Genomic DNA, 21,444 nt, shown 5'->3' with positions numbered 1-21,444 from the left:
GGACAAAAGTGGAGTTTTGTTTCTTTATTCCGGGGTGAAACACACTTCAGATAATGGCCCAAGTGTCTCAGCAGTCCTGGGGTACAACTGCACCGAACCCAAACCATCACGCCACCCCAGCACTGGCCCCAGCCCCCGCTGAGCTCGGCCAACACCTAAGGACGCACCCATGTGCTCTGCTGCTAGCCAGTTCTTTCAAGCAGCGCCCGTGCAGCCTTCCCCTACTCAGTTCCCGCTCTCCCCACCCACCAAGCATTCAGCCCCGGGTTCCCAGTCCCCAGCCCGGCAGCACAGCGCCGTCTCCCGCTCGGGGGACAGCGATAGCTCTCTATCTGCAGAGCAGTGGGGAGTTCCCAGCACTCCCACAGCGGGCCTACCGCCAGCCAGCCGCCGCTCGCCGACCAGAGATGGACGGGTTCTTGAGCCTATGATGCGTGGGGGCGGGACGATTACGTCACTTCCTGGCTTACGAGGAACGAAGCGATATATAAGGTCCGAGCTCACGCAGCACACTCGCTTACACAGTATGGCCGGCGACATTAGCTAGCGCTCGCTCTACTCTCTCTAACGGGGAAGCAGCGGACTACAAGAGACTGAACAGTATCTGCCTCTATTTCCAACGGACTCACGTTCAACTTTCGCTCACACACACACACACACACACACAGAAGCCGGGGAAATTTTATTAATCCTTTTTTTAAAAAAAGTTAATATAAAATTATAGCAAAAAAAAAAAAGGAACCTGAACTTTACTAACAGCTGGAACAATCCGCAGCGGCGGCGGGAGAAGATTTAATTTAGTTGATTTTCTGTGGTTGTTGGTTGTTCGCTAGTCTCACAGTGATGGAAGCTGCACATTTTTTCGAAGGGACCGAGAAGCTGCTGGAGGTTTGGTTCTCCAGGCAGCAGCCCGACGCTAACCAAGGATCTGGGGATCTTCGCACTATCCCAAGGTAGGTGCCGGGGACTCGGGCACACCGACGTGGGCCTGCGGGTCGTCGCCGCTTGCCAGCCACCCGTCTCTGCTGGCTCCTGCTTCCCTCATCCTCCAGGTGGGGCCGCGTTCCCGGGCGGTGAGAGGCGGCGTGTCTCGCGGGCGGGCGGGCGGCGGTGTCCGTGCGGGGCGGGGACCCGCTCCGGCCGTTGCCGGTTCGGCACTGCCCTGGGGGAGGGGAGGAGGCCGGCGCGACCGCGTGCTCAGGTAACGTCCCGGCCGGCGCGGCGGCGGGCGGCGGGCGGCCCGGCTTCGCGGGGCCGGTGCCACCCGACTTTCTTCCCTGGGTAGTTGGTGGTCAGGGCCTTGAAGTGAGGCGCAGGGTTCGGGGACCGCGCGGGTTTCCTGGGGGCAGGTGTGGCTTGGACAGGCACTAATTCGGGCGTGCCCGCCGAAGGGGAGGAGGGAGGAAGCGAGGCGAGCCCGGAGCTGGCCGGCTTGGGGGCGCTGGCCGGCGGGGGGCCCTCCGGGCCCCGGCGGAGGGGCTGGCGAGCAGGCCTCCCGCCGCGGGCTCGGCGGCCGCGTGTGGCGCTCGGGCGGCGGGATTGGGCGGGAGCAGCCCGTGTCGCAGTGACTGGGCCCCACCGCCGCCCTAATGTGCTCTGCACCAAAGCGTTCTCCGAGCGGTAGGGGGACGGCGAGAACCCGGGGTCGGCCGCCGGGGCCCTCGCGAACCGCGGAAGGCTGCACCTCTGTCTCCTGACCTTGGATTGTGTAACCTGTTACCCAGTCGATGGGATCCGGGAGAGCGCACAGGGGGGTGGTGGAGAGGGATGTTTGCCTTTCCTGCCTTGCCTGACCGGGTGGAGGCCTATCTGCCCCAGGACTTAATGCCTTAAGCTTGAGCAAAGGAATCTGGGGCCCCACTCGCCCCGCCGACGGTCACGCGGGAGAGCTTTCCGTGGTCTTGCTGTAGAAAGGAAGGCACAAGATGAAAATACAGGCGGTCCCTGGGATGCCTAGGCCCCGTGCCTGCCGGTGATCGCACCCTGTGGCCGCCTTCTTAGGCCCTGCTCGGGTTTTCGCGCACTTGGTGCGGCGACCATGGTGGTGTGGCGGAGGAACCGCCGCCGCCCGCTTCATTGAGAAGCGGCGACCAATGAGCTCGTGGGCCCCACCGAGAGCCTGGCCGCAGGGTGTGGGCCAATGGGCGTTTGAGGAATGTTGGGCTCGCGCTCGCAGCCGTCCCCTGACAAAAAGCAACTGGAGAACAGAATCCAGGCGGCCACGTGCTGGAGAGACTTCAAGGCATACTAGGAAACTCAGGTCCCATTAGTGTCTTGAACGCTTCCACTGTAGAAAAAAATTACCCAGGCCTCACTTTTCAAGCTTCCTGTGACAACTGAAATATCTCACGTAAGCCCTCCCTAGGTGTCAAGCCCAGTTTTCTTAAACCAGTTCCTACCAGGAACGGTTAGCTTTCTCCTCTAACTGTAGGGAGAGTTAATGTTTCCTCCTTTTTTTTTTTTTTTCATAACTGGGAAAACCGATGTATATCGTTGATATGTTTTTGGAAAAACCATTGCCATGGGTATTGTTACCCATGTATCTTATGAAACCCTGGTTTTAAAAAGCCAACAAAAATTCATGTTGCTGTCACTTTTCAAATATTTGAAACCTTGAATCGTTTTTAACACCTTAATAAAGGGAAGAGAATTTTGTTTTCAGCTTCCCAGGCAAAAAAAATGTTGGAGTTTAGGCATAGACATTTATCTGTTCACTGAAGAAAAATGGGAGAAAAGCTTAAAAGACAGGTGCTTTACTTAAAATGTTTAAGAACCACTTTTCCTTTGCACATAATCTAAAGTATTTACTGCTTTTGGGGTGGCTCTTGATGGCAGAAGTAAATCTATTAAGATCAATCTCTTGTAGACTTCCATGTTTTGGTGCCATGTAGCATAGATAGAGCTGCTTTAAAAGCAAGTTAGTCAACTAATAGCTGAAGTTGCCATACAGTATGAGTTTAAGAAGTCCATTGGTAATCTCCATAGGAACATTTTTCAGTGACCAGTCAAGCAGAGATACACTGGTTAGGTTAGGTACTGAGTTTGTTTTGTGCTGAACTCCTTGAGCTTTTTTGCTCAAGACTGTTGCTCTGCTCCTTAAGCCACAGCTCCATTTCCAACTTTTTGGTGGTTTATTAGAGATAAGAGTCTTAAGGTCTTTCCTGACTGGGCTAGCCTCCTGCAGAGCTAGGATTACAAGCATGAGTCGCTAGTACCCAGCAGTTTCTCAGTTAAAAAAACAACAACTGAGAAACAAGTGCTAGATATAAAATTAGTGGTTTAGCAGGAGAGAATAAGTTGCAGGAATCTGGCCTGTGAGGCACTACATTGGTTTGGGGGATATTTTTTGGCAGTACTAAGAATTAAACCATATAACTCTTAAAGGACAGTGATGCATAATGAAATGGCTGTCGCGGCCTCTGGTGCTGCAAAACTTGAGAATTCAGGGGCTGGGAAGGTGGCTCAGTGGTACAGTGCTTGACTTGCATGCATGAGGCCCTGGGTTCGATTCCTCAGCACTACATAAGCAAAAAGAAAAAAAAAGCTGGAAGTGGCGCTGTGGCCCAAGTCGTAGATCGCTAGCCTTGAGCTGAAGAGCTGAGGGACAGCTCCCAGGCCCCACAACCAGACCCAAAAACCAAAACAGAAAACTTGAGAATTCAAAAGGCGTTGTTGAATAGCAACTTTATGATTCAATTTACTCCATCTCCGAAATGGAAGTAGTAATGATACTACACTGAAGTAATTAGAGGTTAAAATATAATTGACTTTTTTCCTTTGGTTCCTCTCCCGCCCCCGCCCCAGGGTACTGAGGCTGAACTCAGGGCCTGGACACTGTCCTTTAGCCTTTTCTGATCAAGACTGACACTCTACTATATGAGCCACAGCGCCACTTGCAGCTAGCTAGTAGTTGGAGATAGGAGTCTCATGGATTCAGAGGTATGAGCCATCAATCAGTGCCCAACTTGTAAGGGAAAGTCTTGACTGGAGTGGCTTGGATTAGAATATTTAACAGTATGCTGGAGAAGAGCAGCATGCTAAGCATTTCAAGATTAATAAAGGAATGAAAGTATGATGATGGGATGGGAATGTAGCTCAGAAGGGTGCTTGCTCTGGATTCATCCTGGGCAACACACATGGAAGTATGTTGAATAAAGATCTGTAGCCAAGGCTGGGAAGGTAGAGTGCTTGAGGCCCTGGGTTCCATTCCTCAGCACCACACTTAAGCAGAAAAAGCCGGAAGTGGTGTTGTAGCTCAAGTGGTAGAGTGCTAGCTCTTGAGCTGAAGAGCTGAGGGACAGCGCCCAAGCCCAGAGTTCAAGCCCCACGACCGATCAAAAAAAACCAAAAAAACAAAAAACACTAGCCAGTAGAGAAAATAAGAAATTTTGATGAAAATAGATGGCTTAATCTGACCATAAAATGCTTTTGGTCATAAAATTCTTAACAGACCTTGAGCTGTTCTTAGTAATGAAATGGGCTTATCTGGGAAAATCCAGTGGAGATGAAAAAGGATAAATGTTTTAGGAATAATAGAGTGACTTGAGTTTTGTGAAAATAAGAAAATTACTGTAAGCCGGGCGCTGGTGGCTCACGCCTGTAATCCTAGCTACTCAGGAGGCTGAGATCTGAGGATCGCGGTTCAAAGCCAGCCCGGGCAGGAAAGACCGTGAGACTCCTATCTCCAATAAACCACCAGAAAACCGGAAGTGGCGCTGTAGCTCAAGTGGTAGAGCGCTCGCCTTGAGCTGAAGAGCTGAGGGACAGCGTCCAGGCCCAGAGTTCAAGCCCCACGACTGACAAAAAAAAAAAAAAAAAAAAAAAAAAAAAGAAAATTACTGTAATGTAGCTTGCATTGGTGGGATAAATTTATTTTTAAGAGTTGCAAACACTTTTTAATCTTCACAATGATAGTCTTCATTATCTTAATCTACATTGCTTATGAAATCTATGACCTTTAACAAACTATTTTACAAGTCAGTGATTTGTACATTTCTTTCCTTTTGCTTAGTATCAGCTGCTCCCTCTTTTCTCTCATTCCTCCCTCCCATCAGCACCCTGGAGTTACTTAGTTCACTTTCATCAATGTCCAGTGCAGCTGATGAGCCTCTTTTCACCTGCTTTCCACTGATTCTGTGCTCTGCGCCTACCTTCCCTTTGATGTGTATGTGCATACACCATATATGAGGTAAAGAATATGACGTCATCTCAAAATGATAGAACATTTAAATGAAGAGATCCTTTGCTTCCTTATCTTTGGAGTTCTTTTCAGTATTCCTATTAGATATTGTTGTTCTTATTATGCTTTACAAATTTTCTGAATAAAAATACAATTTTTAGTGAAAGATTATAGCAGTTACAAAGATCACACCTCAGTATTAACATTCAACTCTTGCCTTATTTGGCTACATCATTGCAAAATATTGCAGTTACAGTCATTTAAGTGTAGGAATTTACAGTCATTGCCAAAAACCCTTTTAGAATAAATGTTTTGGAGTAGAATGCTTCCAGTTGAAGAAGTAAGCTTCATTGCATTCCTCACTACATTTGAACCAAACCAATCTACCCTTGAGAAACACACATTAAGATTGGAAGTAATTATAATTAGAGACAATAGTAGTGACTATACTGGAAGACTTAGACCAACCTAATTTCTGGACAGTCGAGGCTTTTGCTCAGGAGTAACATGTTTTAGAAATAGCTGCCACCGGGGCTGGGAAGGTGGCTCAGTGGTAGAGCGCTTGCCTTGCATGCTTGAGGCCCTGGGTTCGATTCCTCAGCACCACATAAGCAAAAAGAAAAAAGCCAGAAGTGGGGCTGTGGCTCAAGTGGTAGAGCACTAGCCTTGAGCTGAAGAGCTGAGGGTCAGTGCCCAGGCCCAGAGTTCAGGCACACGACTAGACCCAAAAAGAAAATAAAAGAAAAGAAATAGCTGCCACCTTGGCTAAGATTTGGTGGTGACCTGAGTACAGTAATGAGTCAGAAGCAGACCTCTCAGGCTGTGAGCCAAGATCAGAATTGGGTACTTCCTCCTTTTAACATTGACTGGTCAAGTTGAACTATGGAACCACACTTTGGGAAGTGATGTATAATGTCATCTGAAAAGTTTTTATTTTTTATTTATTTATTTTTTGTTGGTTGTGGGACTTGAACTCGGCCTGGGCGCTGTCCCTCAGCTCTTCAGCTCAAGGCGAGCGCTCTACCACTTGAGCTACAGCGCCACTTCCGGTTTTCTGGTGGTTTATTGGAGATAGGAGTCTCACAGTCTCTCCTGCCCGGGCTGGCTTTGAACCGTGATCCTCAGATCTCAGCCTCCTGAGTAGCTAGGATTACAGGCGTGAGCCACCAGTGCCCGGCATCTGAAAAGTTTTTAAATTCACATTTCCAGGCACCACTCTCAAAAAGTGTGATTCACCTGAATCTAGCAGTAGTAGGATCAATGGGGAATCTACATTTTTATCAACTGCTACATATTGTTGTTTGTTACTTTGTTCTTTAATAGTGCTAATTCTCAGGTCTGCTCAGTGGTAGAGGGCTCAATTCCTCAGCATCACATTAGCAGAAAAAGCTGGAAGCCATGCTGTGGCTCAAGTGGTAGAGCTCTATCCTTGAGATGAAGAAGAGCTGAGGGACAGAGTTCAGGCCCCACAACCGACAAAAAATGCTTATTCTCTTTTTTGGCATTGGGATTGGGCACTGATTGCTCTTGCCTAAAGCAGTACATAATATAATATAATATATATATATATAATATACTGTATGATTTAAGCTTTTAAAAATTATGTTGTGTAATGCATTTTTAAAAATAATTTTATTATTGAAGTGTTGTACTGAGGTGTTAGGTAAGATTCAAGAAAATTCAAAAGGCCAAAAAGATTAAAGAAAACTGGGTAAGTAGATAACTTTGCTGTACATGGGTATAAGATGTAGAAAATTCTGAAGCAGTTAAATTTCAGCGCAAATAGCACATTTTTCTGAGGGGTGAAATAAAGCTACTTACAAATTTTATTGGAACTTATACACATAGTATCCATTGTTAACTGTCTTGAAAAACTGAAAGTTTTAATCTTTTACAAGAAGTTTTCTGACTCCTGTTTTGGAGGAAAGGTTTTACTACCCTGTTCTCTGGTCACAAATATCTGATTAGAATGTCATATCAGTCTACAAAATTATGGTGGAATTATTTTGTCACTTTGAGATCATTTGGCAATGCTTAGAAGCATTTTTGATTGTCACAATTGAGATGCTGCTGTTGCTAGCAACACGTAGCAGTGGATAGAGGCCAAGGATGATGCCACACCTATACAAAGAGCAGAACAGTCACCCCAGTACAAAAAAATTACCTGGATTAGAATGTCAACACTGCTGTCATTCTTGTCTTGGGCGGCCAGCTGCTGATAGTTAACTTCTGTAATCTTAGCTACTTGGGAGGATCAAATCAATTTGAGCCTAGCCCAGGCATTAAAGCTTATGAGACTCCTTCTCAACCCACAACTGTGCAGTGGTGAGCACCTGTCTTCTTACATGATAAGGCTGAAATTGGGAGGATTACAGTTCCAGGCTAGCCTGGACAAGAAAAGTCCATGAGCTCAAAGCTGGAACCTAAGACACAGTGGGACATCTGTCATCAAACAAACTACAGGAAGCCTAAAATAGGCAGATTGCAGTTCAGGCGCACCTACCTGGACAGAAAGCCAGGTGCCAGTGGCTCAAATGTGAAATCATAGTTACCAAAGGGACGAAGATCTGAGATCACAGTTTCAAACCAGCCTGAGCAGAAATGCCCTGATACTCATAACCTCGAATTAAACACCAAAAAGCCAGAAGTGCTGTGGCTCAAATGTCAGAGTACTAGCCCTAAGCAAAATATCTCAGGGACGCTCCTGAATTGAAGCCCTAAAATACACACACATTCTCTCTCTCTCTCTCTCTCTCTCTCTCTCTCTCTCTCTCTCTTCCCCCCCTCCCCCTCCCTCTCTCCCTCTCCCTCTCACACACACACACACCACACACACAACCAGTAGACAGCCTGGAGGTATGGTTCATGTGGTAGAGTGCCAGCTGAACAAGCAAATCAGACAAACACTGGTGGCCCATGTCTTTAATGGGAGGAGTCCTGGGCCTTGAACTTAGGGTCTGGGCACTGTCCCTCAGCTCTTTTGCTTAAGCACTCTACCACTTTGAGCCATAGCTCACTTCTAGTTTTTGAAAGGTATTTGAAGATAAAAGTCTCTTGGACTTTTCTGCCTGGGCTGGCTTTGAATGGGCAATCATCAGGTCTCAGCCTCCTGAGTAGCTAGGATTACATGTAAGGAGCCCACCAGCAAGATATTGGCTCAGGCCCATATCTTCATTACTCAGGAGACTGAGATTCTAAGGATAGTGATTTGAAGCCAGCCTATGTAAAAGGTTTTGTGACTCCATTTCCAAATAAACCACTGAAACTACAGTTAGGGGTGTGGCTTCAAGGTAGAGTGTCTAGCTGGAAAACTTGAGGCCAAGTACTTAAATCCTAGAGTGCTCTCCTTGCACGCATGAAGCCCTGGGTTCAGTCTTCGGTAACACATACACACAAGGCTGGAAGTACCTGCACTGTGGCTCAAGAGACTTAAATGGGAATGACCTGAGTGTCCGAGAGTAATTTGGTACCTTTTTTTTTCCCTGCTGAGGGGATAATAAGATTGGACCATGACAGAGAAAGTTAATTTTGCCAGAACAGTAAATTTGGAGACAAGTACAAGCCTTTAACTGAAGACAGCCAGATTCTTTCTATTATATTCTTAGGAATGATCCTAAGCTCTTTGCAATTATCTTTTTTTTTTCCTTTTTTTCCCTTTTTTTTTTTTTTCCGGTTGGTCATGGGGCTTGAACTCTTGGCTTGAGCACTGTCTCTAAACTCTTCAGCTCAAGGCCAGCACTTCTAGTGGTTTATTGGCAGTAAGAGTCTCACAAACTTTCCTGCCCAGGCTGACTTTGAACAGTGATCCTTGGATCTCAGCCTCCTGAGTCGCTAGGATTACAGGCTACTGACACTGGGCTTTGCAATTATCTTGCAGGCCAGACTCCCCTCCCTCATCCTGGCCTAAAGACCTTGCAAGCTTCTGCCTATGTATGGTGTTACCCTTTCGAAGGAGCACTTCTTCCCAGGCCCAGGTTGGAGTGTGAAGGCTTTGATATTCACCAACTTCACAACCTTTTCTATCCACAAAAATATTGTTTTAATTCCTGGGGGAAAAATATGGGGTCTAAAGGAAATGAATTTTGTAATGCATATGAGGGCCAAATTAGAATTAATAGGAAAGGCATCTGTATCATCTATAGTTACTAAAAATAACCAACTTTTTTTTAATGTAAGTACTCTGCCACTTAGGTAAAATAGGATTTACATGTACCTGTGCATATCCTTCTGTGTACTTTATCTTTTATTATTTTGAGATGTTATCAAGTTGCCTGGGCTGGCCTCCAGCCATGCTCTTGCCATGGTGCACAGTACACTTTGCTTTTTTCTTTTTCTGGTCCGGTCGTGGGGCCTGAACTCTGGGCCTGGGCGCTGTCCCTCAGCTCTTCAGCTCAAGGCTAGCACTCTACCACTTGAGCCACAGCACCACTTCCGGCTTTTTTCTTTTTGCTAATGTGGTGCTGAGGAATTGAACCCAGGGCCTCTGGCATGCAAGGCAAGCGCTCTACCACTGAACCACCTTCTCAGCCCGCTTTTTTCTCTTTTTTTTTTTTTTTTTTGGTAGTCCTGAGGCTTGAACTCTGGGCCTGGGCATTGTTCCTGGACTTCTTTTGCTCAAGGCTAGTGCTCTACCACTTGAGCCACAGTGCCACTTGCGGCCTTTTTTTATAATTGGTGGTGCTGACCACCAATAACAGGTCTTTTGCTCAAAACTAGTGCTTTAGGGGCTGGGATGGTGGCTCAGTGGTAAAGCGCTTGCCTTGCATGCTTGAGGCCCTGGGTTCGATTCCTAAGCACCCATAAGCAAAAAAAAAAGCCGGAAATGGCCCTGTGTCTCAAGTGGTAGAGCGCTAGCCTTGAGCTGAAGAGCTGAGGGGCAGCGCCCAGGTTCAGAGTTCAGGCCCACGACCAGACCCAAAATAAAAACCGAAACAAAAAAACTAGTGCTTTACCCCTTTGAGCCACATTTCCATTTGTTTTTTGAGGGGTTAGTTGGAGGTAATTATAGTTTTATGGATTTTCCTGCCCCGGCTGTCTTTGAACCGTGATCCTCAGATCTCAGCCTTCTTACTGCTAAAAAAAGGAGTGAGTGATGGGGAAGGATTTGTTAGCGTCTCAGTGGGTAGAGAATGTGTGCTACAATGAGAAGTCAGGTGGAATGACATTAACAAAGCATTGTAGATTCCAGTCAAATAAGCTGTAAAGAGAACACTGTTCTCCTTTATTTCTCAGGAGGAGGGTATAGGGATTTTCTGAGGCAGGTTTTAGGTACTCCAGCTATGCTGGCCTTGAATTCAATCCTTGTGTTTTCCTTATGTGTTACTTTTTGCATTAAAGGATAATTTGCTGGGCATTGGTGGCTCATGCCTGTAATCCTAGCTACTCAGGCTAGGATCTGAGGCCTCTTAGCTCCAATTAACCCACCCCAAAAAGCAAGAGAGCTGTGGCTCTCCACTAGAGCTGTGGCTCAAGTGGAAGGACCTTAGCCTTGAATAAAAAAAAGCTAACTGACAGTACCCAGGCCCTGAATTCAAGCCACAATACTAGCACAAAACTAAGCTAAAAATATTTGTGGAATTGGGATCTTCGTATACATGGAGCTTAGTGTTAGAAGCAGAAGTTGGGAGGGGAGGAAAGAAAAACCCAAGACCTAATTAGTCAATACACTGGGCATGGTGGTGTGCCCCATGGTCCCTGCTAAGGGGGAAACTTCAGGTGAGAGGTAAGGAAGATTATTATACTTTGTGTCTCTTAATTGCAACTCCTCCCCTTACCTCCAGGATGGCTTCAGAGGACTGTCAAAATCCATTTGCATCAATCTCCCAAGTAGCTGGGGCTATAGATTGATGCATATGCTTTCATTTTCTTTTTAGTTTTTTTCTCCTAAGAGAATTATTCTTTTGTTTTTAATTTAGGAAAACAAAAGCATGGCACCAGATGGTTACTGGTGAGTCAGCCTTGTGAACCTAGCTACTCGGGAGGCTGAGACCTTGAAATTCAAAGACAGCCAAGGCAGAAAGGTCCATGAGCCATACCTCTAATTAACCAGCAAGAATCTTACGGGTGTTCATTTCAATGGGTTTTATAAAAAAAAAAAATGAGCTTAAGAATCTGGGTTTGGCAAATGTATGTGGTGTAATTTTTGTTTTGTGGTGCTAGGAATCACCCATTTCTTGACAAAATGCTAGTTGAGCATTCTACCAATGAATTACATCCCTAGGCCGTAATTTCTTTAATCAGTAATGGGACTTAATAATTTTCCTTGACTTGTGGACCTTTGAAATGATTTTCCTTGACTTGTGGACCTTTGAATTGTCTCTATAAGTGGCTTGTTCACGTTTTTATTATTTTTTAGTAATTTATAAATGCAAAATATAGTTTCCTTTGTCATAACAATATATCCATTTTCTGTTATGCTAATGCAGGCTTTTGAAACAAACTAAATGTAAACATTCCTAGGAGAAGCTGGAACAATGTGAAGAATGTGATCAGAAAAAACCTAGAAAAATGTCATTTTTGTGAATATAGACAAGGGCTATTATTAATCTTACTTTTTTGTTAATAGATCTGAATGGGATGTACTTTTGAAGGATGTGCAATGTTCAATCATAAGTGTGACAAAAACTGACAAGCAGGAAGCTTATGTACTCAGGTAAGTCCTATAAAGCAAATGTTAGCTGTCCAGTTCTGTCCTAAATCATAACTGTGTAAAATACCAAATCATTCCTCACAATCTTAGTATTGTTACATAAAATAAAATGTTAATAGCTTGGAGGTTTTTATAGGTGTAAAGTTAGTTTATTCAATGAATGCTTTGTTTAGTCTATTGTGACAGGTCTTGCTTTGGATTAAACAACTTAAAGTCTCTACTTTTTATTAAGCTTGTGTTTGGCAAATGTCAGAATGTTTACTTACTATGTGCCATGCTCTGGAGTGGTGAATAAAAACTAGCCCCAGGAATGGTTGAGATCTGAGGATCACATTTGGATCCAGCAGGAAAGAAGTCCATAAGACTCTTGTTGTTGTTGTCAGTCATGGGGCTTGAATGCTGCCTGGGCACTGTCCCTTAACTCTTCAGCTCAAGGTGAGTGAGAACGCTCTATTATTTGAGCCACAGCACCACTTCCAGTTTTCTGATGGTTAACTGGAGATAAGAGTCCCACGGGCTTCCTGCCTGGGCTGGCCTTTGAACCGAGATCCTCAGATCTCAGCCTCCTGAGTAGCTAGGATTACAGGCATGAGCCACCCACACCTGGCCAAAACTAGCATTTCTTAACTACTGAAAGACCTAATGACATTGTGTGAGAGTAGGTGGGAAAAAGTAGGTGCCTACTTTTATGCTACTATCTGATCCAAAAAAGATTTTCCTTGTATTCTCCAATGCTACTATCCCTAGAATTTTGAACAATACAAGAGGAAAGAGGCTATGTAGAAGGACCTAACATACTTTATACCTAATTCAAGTCTTAGAACTTTTAATCCCCCCCCCCCCCCCCCCAATCCTGGGGCTTGAACTCTGAGCTCTTAAGCACAAGGCAAACACTCTACCACTTGAACCACAGCACCACTTCCAGTTTTCTGGTGGTTAACAGACTTTCCTTTCTGGGCTGGCTTTGTTTTTTGGTGATTCTAAGGTGTTTTTTTTTTTTGGGTCCGGTTGTGGGGCCTGAACTCTGGGCCTGGGTGCTGTCCCTCAGCTTTTCAGCTCAAGGCTAGCGCTCTACCACTTGAGCCACAGCGCCACTTCTGGCTTTTTGCTTATGTGGTGCTGAGGAATCGAACCCAGGGCCTCATGCATGCAAGGCAAGCACTCTACCACTGGGCCACCTTCCCAGCCCCTGGTGATTCTAAGGTTTTAAAACCCCAGAGCCAGGCTGGGAAAGTAGCTCAGTGGTAGAGTTGTTCTTGGATACATGAGGCCCTGAGTTTGATTCCTCAGCACTACATAAGCAGAAAAAGCCAGAAATGGCGCTGTGGCTCACATGGTAGAGTGCTAGCCTTGAGCTGAAGAGTGCCCATGCCCAGAGTTCAGGCTCCATGGCCAACAAAAAGAAACAAAACAGGGGCCTCACTGGGCAAATGCTCTACCACTTTCTACACCTGTGCCTAAGAAAATGACATTTAATTGGTAGACAGCGGGGCGCTGGTGGCTCATGCTTGTAATGCTAGCTACTCAGGAGGCTGAGATCTGAAGATCTCGGGTTCAAAGCCAGCCTGGGCAGGAAAGACTGTGAGACTCCTATCTCCAATAAACCACCAGAAAACTGGAAGTGGCATTGTAGTTCAAGTGGTAGAGCACTCGCCTTGAGCTGAAGAGCTGAGGGACAGCGCCCAAGCCCAGAGTTCAAGCCCTATGACCGACAAAAAAAAAAAAAAAGTGGTAGCCAAAACTCATGATGGCATGTGTCTGTTATTCTAGTACAAAGGAAGCTGAAGCAGGATGATTACAAATCCAAACCACCTTAAGCCATACATTGAGGCCTTTCTCCAAAAAATTGTAAATGATCGATTAATAGGTTTTAATTGCATAGCAAGATCCTAATAAATGATCAAACCAGAAATTATAAGTAATAATCCAATCATAGGTTAGTAGTTTCTTCAGTACTACATAAATATTGCAATAATCTGGTGATTTTTCAATTACAGTGAGAGTAGCATGTTTGTCTCCAAGAGACGTTTCATTTTGAAGACATGTGGTACCACCCTCTTGCTGAAAGCACTGGTTCCCCTGTTGAAGCTTGCTAGGGATTACAGTGGGTTCGACTCAATTCAAGTAAGTAATCAAAGACATTAATTTAAGTCTTACTTGAAGGGACAAAACTGGTAGTACTATAAGTTTATAGACTTAGTACTTTGGTTATAATGCATAAAGGGTGGATCAAGCAGTAGAACAGCAGCCCTAAGCAAGAAAGCTGAATGAGAGTTCAAGGTTCTTAGTTTAAGCCCTGGTATTGGCACACGCACACGCAAGTGCACACACTCCCCTCCCCCCAATATGGTCACCACAGGAGAAAGAACAAAGATTCAGTCTGTTAGTGAAGAACAGCAGAAAACATGGAGGGAGTAGAGAATGAAGAAAATGGTCACTATAGTGAAGAAATACAGTTCAAAGCCAGTTCCAGCAAGAAAGTCCATGAGACAGACTCTTATTTCCGATACAAACCCAGGAGAAAACCAGAGGTGGTGCTGTGGCTCAAGCTGTAGAGCATTTGCCTTGAGCTGAAGAACTCAGGGACAGGGCTGGGAAGGTGGCTCAGTGGTAGAGCGCTTGCCTTGCATGCCTGAGGCCCTGAGTTTGATTCCTCAGCACCACATAAGCAAAAAGAAAAAGCCGGAAGTGGTGCTGTGGCTCAAGTGGTAGAGCGCTAGCCTTGAGCTGAAGAGCTGAGGGATAGCGCCCAAGCCCAGAGTTCAGTCCCCACGACCAGACAAAAAAAAGAAAAGAAAAAAAGAACTCAGGGACAGCCCAAGGCCCAGAATTCAAGCCCCACCACCAACTAAAATAAATAAACTGGCTGGGAAGGTGGCTCAGTGGTAGAGCACTTGCCTTGCATGCATGAAGCCCTAGGTTCGATTCCTCAGCACCACATAAGCAAAAAGAAAAAAGCCGGAAGTGCTTCTGTGGCTCAAGTGGTAGAGCGCTAGCCTTGAGCTGAAGAGCTGAGGGACAGCACCCAGGCCCAGTGTTGAGGCTCTATGACCGGACCCCCCCCCAAAAAAAAAAAAAAGAATTAATAAACAAATAGTGAAGAAATGGAGGATGGAGCTATGACTCAATGGTAAATTACTTAACTTAGATGTGCCTCCAGAAAGTCCTGTGTTAAATCATGAGTACCACTTTTCTCTACCTCCTAAGTACAGTAAGTAAGCTGGAGCTGTTGGCTTACGGCTGTAATCCTAGCTACTTAGGAGACTGGTAACTGAAGCTCTCAGACCAAAGCCAGCCCAGGCAAGAAGTCCATAAGACTCTTACCTCCAATTAACCACCAAAAGAAGTAGAACTGTACCTCAAGTTGGTAGAGTACTAGCCTTGAGCAAAAAAACAAAAGTCTTAAGGATAGTACCCAGACCTTATTCAAGCCCTAAATAGACATTAGGAACTAATACAGTTTGCTATTTTATTGTTTCCATTGCTGGTGATTGAACTCAGGTTACTGGGCATGCTGGGATGTATTCCACCACTGAGTTACAACCCCAGCACTATCAATGCAGTTTTTATTTTTACTTTTTAAATTGAGTCAATGACTTTAAAACTAGACATGTGTAAGTGAGTGCCAAATAAGAGCTTCAGGAAAAGTATTAGTAGAGTTTTAATTTTGCTGACTTAATATTTGGAAAATTACTGATTAATTTAGAAACAATTCTTATAATTCTCTTTCTCCCTCCTTCCCCCTTTTAAAGAGCTTCTTTTATTCTCGTAAGAATTTCATGAAGCCGTCTCACCAAGGATACCCACACCGGAATTTCCAGGAAGAAATAGAGTTTCTTAATGCAATTTTCCCAAGTAAGTTTAGAAAGAATTTAAACATAACTTTCTCCCTCTTTAAAGGTCCACCTTCACAAGATTTTAAGATAATGAGATCATCTGTATGTAAATGTAGCATAATATTCTCTCTTCTGTATTTATCAGATTATATTTGCCTGGAGTTTACCATATAATAATTGATCTTTATAATATTTCATAGAATTCAAAATATGCAAGATTTAATGAAAATATTAGATGATTTACTTAAAATGAGCAAATAGTTTGTTACAAATCATGTGTCTGCCCATGGCCCTTGTAAAAATAATGGTGCATCTCATATTAGTACTGTAGAAAATAGACTGAAGGAGAATATCATGAAGGCTGAGACAAGATTTCTTGAGCCTGAGAGTTCAAGGCTGGCACATGCAACATAGCAAGACCTTTGTTCCTAAAAACAGGAAAAGACAAAGTCAGAATTGAATGCCTGCCATTTTTTTGCTTTGTTTTGTTTTTAAAAGTGCCAAGGCATTTATATCTAAGTCAGTGGTTCTTAACAGTATAAAGTCAGTATAAAGAAGGATACATTTCTTCCCAGAAGTATGCCCAGTGGCTTCATAATTAATCTCTGCTATTAAACGCTGGTCCTGGCATTTTTATTATTATTTTGACAGTCCTGGGGCTTAATCAACTCAGGGCCTGGGCAATGTCCCTGAGCTGCTTTTGCCCAAGGCTAGCACTCTACCACTTGAGCCACAATACCACTTCCGGCTTTTTCTCTTTGGTGCTATATTAAATCCAGGGCTTCATGTGTGCTAGGCAAGCACTCTACCACTAAGCCACATTCCTAGCCCCTACTCTATTCTTCCAACAGTATGGGAAGGAAGTTGACATACAATGACTTATTTAAGTGAATAGCCTAAAGTTGAACTTCCAATTCCTGTGGGAGATGGAAGAGAATAGACCTTCATTTATCAACTGTTTAGGCCAGCCTATTAGTGGAAACAAAATCTGTCTCAGTGACAGCCTTCAGAGGAAAAAAACTTTTTAGTCTAAGGTGGTGATCATACCCATCTTAGAATTCAGTTTTCCTTCATTGATATCATAAGTAGCAAGCATATAGTATAATACACTCAAGCTTATTGGGTAGGTGATAGCAAGCCATCTCATTATGAATTTTTTGTATTTATTTTACATTATGTTCACTCAACAGATGGAGCAGCATATTGTATGGGACGGATGAATTCTGACTGTTGGTATGTTTGCTAAAATTTGGTGGATATTTTTGTTGTCCATTTAAGATCTATTTTAAGTTGTCAATTATTACTTATATAAACCTCTTAACTTTTATATAGGTACTTGTATACTTTGGATTTCCCAGAGAGTCGGGTAATCAGTCAGCCAGATCAAACCCTGGAAATTTTGATGAGTGAGCTTGACCCAGCAGTTATGGACCAGTTCTACATGAAAGATGGTGTTACTGCAAAGGATGTCACTCGTGTAAGCCCGTTCAAGAAAATGTTCTATTGTTTTAGAAAAATTGGAGATTAAACCTATGAGATATTTTTGCCTGGCTGGCTTCAAACCTAAATCTTCAGATTTTCAGCTTCCTGAATGGCTAGAATTATATAGTACCCAGCTTAGAACTATATTTTTGTTTCAGTTAGTTTTTTTTTTTTTTTTTTTGGGGTCCGGTTGTGGGGCCTGAACTCTGGGCCTGAGCGCTGTCCCTCAGCTCTTCAGCTCAAGGCTAGCGCTCTACCACTTGAGCCACAGCGCCACTTCCGGCTTTTTTCTTTTTGCTTATGTGGTGCTGAGGAATCGAACCCAGGGCCTTGAGCATGCAAGGCAAGCGCTCTACCACTGAGCCACCTTCCCAGCCCCCAGTTAGTTTTTTTTTTTAAGTTTATGTTTAATTCCATGTTTATTCTCTTTTCCCAGGAGAGTGGAATTCGTGACCTGATACCAGGTTCTGTCATTGATGCCACACTGTTCAATCCTTGTGGGTATTCAATGAATGGAATGAAATCAGATGTAAGTAAAGTAATTATAGCCTCGTTTCAGAGAGAGAGAGAGAGAGAGAGAGAGAGAGAGTGTGTGTGTGTGTGTGTGTGTGTGTTTAATTTCCATTGATAACATAACATTGTTTCTTTAAGGGAACTTATTGGACTATTCACATCACTCCAGAACCAGAATTTTCTTATGTTAGCTTTGAAACGAACTTAAGTCAGACCTCCTATGACGACCTGATCAGGAAAGTTGTGGAAGTCTTCAAGCCAGGAAAATTTGTGACCACCTTGTTTGTTAATCAGGTAATTTAATCCCTCAAAAGCTCATATGTAATTAGGCAGGCAGGTGTCCTGCATTTAAGCTATATTCTTTTTTTTTTTTTTTTTGTCGATCATGGGCCTTGAACTCTGGGCCTGGGCGCTGTCCCTCAGCTCTTCAGCTCAAGGCGAGGGCTCTACCACTTGAGCTACAGCGCCACTTCCACTTTTCTGGTGGTTTATTGGAGATAGGAGTCTCACGGTCTCTCCTGCCTGGACTGGATTTGAACTGCCATCCTCAGATCTCAGCCTCCTGAGTAGCTAGGATTACAGGCGTGAGCCACCAGCGCCCGGCTAAGCTATATTCTTAACCCAGGTCATTTGATTCTTACTGACAGTAAGTAAATCTAAGTGAGGATAGTGAAGCCTATCTAACACAAAATATATGGAAAGATTATACACATGATAGTCCTTCAATCACATTAAAAAGAAGGCTATTCTGTAACTGTTTTGTTTGAAAATACTCTGTAAATTGGAAGCACTAATTTTTTCCCCCATTTTTTTAGAGTTCTAAATGTCGCACAGTGCTTTCTTCGCCTCAGAAGATTGAAGGCTTCAAACGTCTTGATTGCCAGAGTGCTATGTTCAATGATTATAATTTCGTTTTTACCAGTTTTGCTAAGAAGCAGCAACAACAGCAGAGTTGATTAAGAAAAATGAAGAAAAAACGCAAAAAAAGACAACACATAGATGGTGGTGGCTGCTTTCTAGATGTTGATACTGGGGGTCATGCGTTCCATACCCACCACCTTGTAGTTGCAGAAAGCCCTAGATGTAATGATAGTGTAATCATTTTGAAGTGTATGCATTATTATATCAAGGAGTTAGATATCTTGCATGAATGCTCTCTTCTGTGTTTAGGTATTCTATGCCACTCTTGCTGTGAAATTGAAGTGCATGTAGAACATAACTTTTACTATAAGAAACTTTACAACACTTGTGAAAACAATTCAATTTGGTTTATGCACAGTGTAATATTTCTGCAGGTATCATCCAAAATTCCCCACAGACAAGGCTTTCGTCCTCATTAGGTGTTGGCCTCAGCCTAACCATCTGGGACTGTTCTTTAAATTGCTGCCAGAATTTTACATCCAGTTACCTCCACTTTCTAGAACGTATTCTCTACTAATGTTACTGAAACCAGTTTCTACTTCATACAGATGTTTTTTGCAACAGCAGTTAAAATTTTTCTTCCACAAGTTGGATCCTCGTAGAATGATTCTAGTTAACTCTTTTTGTGTGTATTACTATTTTAATCATTGTTCTTGCATTTGTAGTCTTGTAATTGGTGTCTTCCCTCACCATGGTGTCTTCTCCCTCTGCCCCTCAAATAAAGCAATACACTGTTACACTGTGGGTTTATATACGAATCTCATACCCTAGGTGAGGAAGCAGGGAGATGATCCCTGAGTTTAATTTTCTTTCAAGGGTGTCAGAATTTTGCCTCCTTTATTGGCATGGTCTCTTTTAAAAAGTAGCAAAGTTGAATGTATCCAAAATCTTTTGAATCATTTCCAGCAAGAACCCATAGAGAACTACAGATTTTCAGAATACGATGTAAATAATCCAACTATGTTCTACTCTTGAGTAAATTGGATTAGCTTCTAATGGAATATACTAACTTGTCCTAAGTAGTGGTATAAAAGAACTTATCACTGAGTATGTAAGCGGGTACATAGCATAAAGGTTATCTGTTCAGTTTGGATCATTTTACCTTATACTTTGAGCAGCTATTGCCACTAAGTTTCATTAATAATCTGTACTATCCACTTGTTCAGAGCAGAATCAGTGGCTTTTTCATCTTGTGGCTTAAAGTTCTGTGGTTTTGTGATGCACATGAGAGGTTGATTCTTCCTGTTCCTGTATGGTCTTTTTACCATGGCAGTCACAGGACGAATAATGTCCAGAATGAGAACTGTCAAGTTAACTCAGACAACTGCGTGGCAGGATTTTTGAATGGATTAAAAACATAACCAAATTTCACAAATACTCAACAGAAAATGACCAGAAATGTAGGCTTTCAAGAGTTGGCATCTTTTAGCTATATTTGCAAAAACTATGGTAATCAAGCAACTGAGAGAAGAGCAAAATTTAACTAAATTTCATACTTATTGTCCTCACAATATTTTCTTGATAATTTCTGGTTTGATGCAGTGATGTTTTGTTCCTTCTGTATTTATAAATGAAACACCTTTTGTTAGTGTTTCTAAACAATACCTACTTGGTTTGAGATCAAGTGGTTGGAACACTGTTTTGACTTTTATTTTAAGCATGCTGTTGATTGAACATTTAATTGAAGCTTTCAATTAGCTTTATCAGTTTGATTCTTACTGAGCACAGCACCTAATGTTTAGACTTGCTCTGTTGGGAGGATTTTGTTCTTGAACAGTATCCCAGTAGATTTTGATGACGTTTTTGGCTTGAGGTCAGGTTTTTCTTTTCCTAACATAATTAAGAGTTCTAATGTTGAAAACTTGCACAAGTTTATGTGGAACAAAGCCTAGAAAATGAGAACTGTAGATTGAATAGAAATCTATCCTAGCATGGTAGAGGAGGGAAAATTTTGGTGCCATAATTTCTCTCTTCATTGGTGTTGGACTTTAATCAGTTGAAATGTATTTCTGTACCACAATGTAAGCTTCAATAAAAGTTTGCTTAATTAATTGTCTAGACACATTGAGAAAGTTCTGTCTTGTATGTCTAACCAAATACCATAGAGAAATCAAAAGTTTGGAGGAAGATTCTAGCCTCTCAACCTGGCTCTTTATAAAGGGAGGAGAATTGCATTTATGATGGTTTCTATTAAACTAGAACAAACTTGTAAGTATCTTTCACCACGCCTGTACCATACATACCATGATTTGTGGAATGTGAGGTGCTAGAAATTGAAGCCTAGGACCTTGTGTATTTTCCATTTTGCTATACCCCAGGCTTGGTTATTTTCTTGAGTTGGCAAGTTTTCATCCCTCCAAGTAAGCTAAAATATATATTTGGCAAAATTTCATTTAAAAAAGTCTGACAGACTTTCAAGAGTATACCCATGTACCCAGTTACCCGAGGTTGAGGCAAGAAGATTTCTTGAGCCTAGACATTCTAGTCCAGTCTGAGCACTTTTTCTCCTGTACTCCCAACACCAGTGTTTTGTTGCTATTTGTTTTTTGAAATAGTTTCACTGCAGTACATTCTGGTTGTTTTTTTTTTGTTTGTTTGTTTGTTTGGTCCGGTCATGGGGCCTGAATTCTGGGCCTGGGTGCTGTCCCTCAGCTCTTCAGTTCAAGGCTAGCGCTCTACCACTTGAGCCACAGCGCCACTTCCGGCTTTTTTCTTTTTGCTTATGTGGTGCTGAGGAATGGAACCCAGGGCCTCAGGCATGCAAGGCAAGCGCTCTACCACTGAGCCACCTTCCCAGCCCTCAATGCAGTACATTCTGATCTATAGCTGGTGATCCTACCTTGGCCTGCCAAGTAGAAGGATTA

The 21,444-nt window shown here is 43.4% G+C and overlaps 1 protein-coding gene across 3 annotated transcripts; it reads left to right on the top strand.

Annotated features, from left to right (window-relative positions):
• The first annotated feature begins 513 nt into the window (after positions 1 to 513).
• Amd1 (adenosylmethionine decarboxylase 1) lies at positions 514 to 20,642 on the top strand. Of its 3 annotated transcripts, none has more exons than XM_070010659.1 (9): positions 514 to 953; positions 11,745 to 11,831; positions 13,826 to 13,952; positions 15,581 to 15,683; positions 16,855 to 16,897; positions 16,997 to 17,141; positions 17,583 to 17,675; positions 17,798 to 17,953; positions 18,475 to 20,642. In XM_070010659.1, the coding sequence occupies exons 1-9, from the start codon at positions 844 to 846 to the stop codon at positions 18,613 to 18,615; spliced, it is 1,005 nt and encodes a 334-aa protein (XP_069866760.1). In that variant the 5' UTR covers positions 514 to 843; the 3' UTR covers positions 18,616 to 20,642. The 3 variants fall into 3 exon arrangements, with proteins under 3 accessions (XP_069866760.1, XP_069866762.1, XP_069866761.1); XM_070010661.1 differs by lacking the exon at positions 514 to 953 and adding an exon at positions 1,183 to 1,201; XM_070010660.1 differs by lacking the exon at positions 514 to 953 and adding an exon at positions 5,028 to 5,188.
• Positions 20,643 to 21,444: the final 802 nt, after the last annotated feature.

The sequence above is a fragment of the Dipodomys merriami genome, unplaced genomic scaffold (assembly GCF_024711535.1).
Source record: "Dipodomys merriami isolate MVZ:Mamm:240054 unplaced genomic scaffold, mDipMer1.0.p SCAF_8, whole genome shotgun sequence".
NCBI classification, from domain to species: Eukaryota; Metazoa; Chordata; class Mammalia; order Rodentia; family Heteromyidae; genus Dipodomys; species Dipodomys merriami.
This window is presented reverse-complemented; position numbering and strand designations above follow the sequence as displayed.